Genomic DNA, 2,870 nt, shown 5'->3' on the forward strand with positions numbered 1-2,870 from the left:
CAAACTTTGGATGGAAAAAGACTTGTGATGCAAGGTCAAAGCCTCCCCGAGTTGGTCCACAAAGTTCCTGGGAACACACCGAAGCGAGGACGACTGGAGTGTACATTATGCGCGTCACAAGACGTAATACGTCTTCATAACAACAGGCGCTAATCTGTATTGTCGCCCAAAACATTACAACTGTCAGCTGATTGGACTGGATTGGTCTGGATTCTGCGGAATTCCAAAACCAACCATAATGGCGGCTCATTTTGAATACAATCTCGTATTTTAAGAATTTACTTCACCGAAACGTGTTTCTGAAAACATTAGAAGTGAGAAACAGGCTGTGTAGCTGCTGAATCTGTCTTTATTTCAGATCGACTGAGGTCAGTTTAGAAGATTTTCCTCAGATTTTGAGAGGCGTTTGTCCCGCTCATCCCGCTCGTCATTTCCAGATTAGCACTCCACCAATCAGATCGGTCATTGAGCCCGACACGTCAGCATGTCAAATTGGCCAAAATTAAAGCCGACGGCTCCTCCGACTAATGACAACACAGAACACACCAAACAGACGTGAGTCACCAACCTCGCCAATAATCCGGTTCAAATAATGAGCTAAACATCTTTTAGAGAAAACAACATGGAGCTAAAACATTTGGCTTTCCAACTGTTCTGACAGCTCCGGTTTAAACAGATCTTTCTACTCTTGGCTAAGTGTTATTGCAACTCTAAGCCGGCCTGCTAAGATTGGTCATCTGCTCCAGATAGGCCTGGCTGGAATGGTTTCTACTACGCTACTGTGGTGGTCTTAACATTGTCGCATGTAGCAACATGCCAATAACAGCAGTAAAATGTCATCTTGGCTGCCAGTGTTAAATTCTCTCTAAACATTCCTGGTTCTGTAGTATTTGGTTTAAAGTCTTTATCTGATGATAACCGACTGCAGAACGTGCTTCTATGCTCTATTGGTGTCCACTGCTAACTATAATAGCTACTTGCCAATGGTAATAAATGTTGTCATCTTGGCTGCCAATTTGTTAAATTCTCCTTAATTTCTGGTCCCATTTCTTTTGCGTTAAAGCTTGTAACATTCCAAATCTTAAATTTGACTTTTAATTTGTACTGTAAATGCAAATTGGTTTCCAAATATCGGTTTTCGGTTTCATTGAATTATAATAACTGGTATTGTTATCGGCCTTGAAAGACCAGTATCGGTCGATCCCTACCTAAATGCACAGCGTTCCCATCTATCATTTAGAAAGTGAATTTCCCAAAATGTTTAACTTTGGGGTTGCCACCGAAATGAATAAGGAAAGTACATCCATACTTGGATGGAGTATTTTCACAGTAATTAAGCCAATATGACCTCCATGAGAATTGGCAAAGAATAAGCAGTGTCTCTCACCTTTATGTGCAGGTCCAGTCAGTGATGATGATGGGGTGGATGAAGAAGTCGTGGCTTCCTGTACAAGCACAGGCTGTGTAGTCCCCAGTAAGGTGCTTGTGGAGAGAGGTGAAGATGAAAAAGAAATGGGGGCTGTAGAAGGGGGTCCACAGACATTATCTGTCTCTTTAGTCCCTGGTGTGAGCAGCACCAGCCCCTGAGCTTGGCAGTCCGTGTGGGTTCGGCACTTCACCACACTCGACTCCACAGCGGAGAAAGTCCCCTTGGGGCACGGCCTACAGAGCACGTCCTCGGTCTCACTGCCCCGCCTTTTCACCCTGGTCCCTGGGGGGCACAGCGAGTGAGGCCTACACTCTGTGCCACCATCCCCAAACAAAAAGCTGTTGGGGGGACATGTGCAGACTCTGTCCTGGATGGGCGTGCAGGTTGCTTTCTCAATGAAGCCTGCAGTACACGGAGCCTGACAGGGGTGGCATTTCTGCACCCCATTCTCGCCCCGTGTGAATGTGCCTTCAGGGCAGCGGCTGCACTCCCTCACTGCTGTTGGGGAGCAGTGGACGGACACGTGGGTGCCTGCCGGGCACTTGTCACAGACCAGCTGGGTGCCTGAGTTGGGGTCGGTGTGCTGATATTGGCGGGGAGAGAGGAGGGATGGATCAGCTGGGCTGGTTGTAGTCAAAACCCGAGCTGAGATGTCAATCACCACTGTACATAACAGCTGAGGGAAGAAGAAAGTGTAGAAGTTAAAGAGAAATCTAAAAAAAGAGGCAAAAAGCATTAAGATATAGTAAACAAGATTTGAAGCCTCATGCTCATTACACCCCATAATACTTAAACTTGCAATAACTAATTTTTGGCTACATGGGGACATGTCTTGTTCTTGATCAAAAGAGCTAGACGGATGGATGGATGGATGGATGGATGGATGAGGAGACAGATAGCTATCTGGACGGACCCACAGATAGAAGGGACAAAAGAGCCCCATCCCAATGTAATTTAGACTTCTTTTCACTGTTTGACAAATTAATTTTAGGATGTTGATGATAAGGTGCCAAATGAAGTACAATAAAACTAAAACATTAAATCCAATCCAGAACGGATTCCTGACCAGCAGTAATGAGCGTGCTGTGTGTTGGGTAACATGAGTAACGAGGATTCTGGAAAGTCCAAATTCTGGTGCTGACTTTCAGGTTCCCAAAATATTGGGCTGAGGAGATTTGAAAGAAAATCTGTCCTTGGAAACCCATTAATTCCAGCATTAATTTCCTTTCCTCCCTCCCCTGACTCATCCTGATCCTCTTCAGCAGTGCGCATTCACTTTACAACCACAACAGACATATGACTCATATGGCTTTCCCCGTATCTTCTTTTCTTTTTCTCAGGCTCCCCCCTCTCACCTCTGCTGGGAAACTGACAGCTCACTGGGTTTAGGGGAACAACCCACAGGAGTTTACACACACACACACACACACACACACACACA

General features: G+C 45.5%; 1 protein-coding gene across 1 annotated transcript in view; it reads right to left on the reverse strand.

The window, feature by feature from the left end:
• tnfrsf21 (tumor necrosis factor receptor superfamily, member 21) overlaps positions 1 to 2,870 on the reverse strand; it is a 41,237-nt gene that overhangs the window by 30,332 nt on the left and 8,035 nt on the right. Inside the window, exon 2 of the mRNA XM_032511399.1 lies at positions 1,388 to 2,105. Within this exon, the coding sequence (XP_032367290.1) occupies positions 1,388 to 2,105 (718 nt within the window). The remainder of the gene's footprint in view (positions 1 to 1,387; positions 2,106 to 2,870) is intronic.

This window comes from Etheostoma spectabile, unplaced genomic scaffold (genome assembly GCF_008692095.1).
Source record: "Etheostoma spectabile isolate EspeVRDwgs_2016 unplaced genomic scaffold, UIUC_Espe_1.0 scaffold362, whole genome shotgun sequence".
NCBI classification, from domain to species: Eukaryota; Metazoa; Chordata; class Actinopteri; order Perciformes; family Percidae; genus Etheostoma; species Etheostoma spectabile.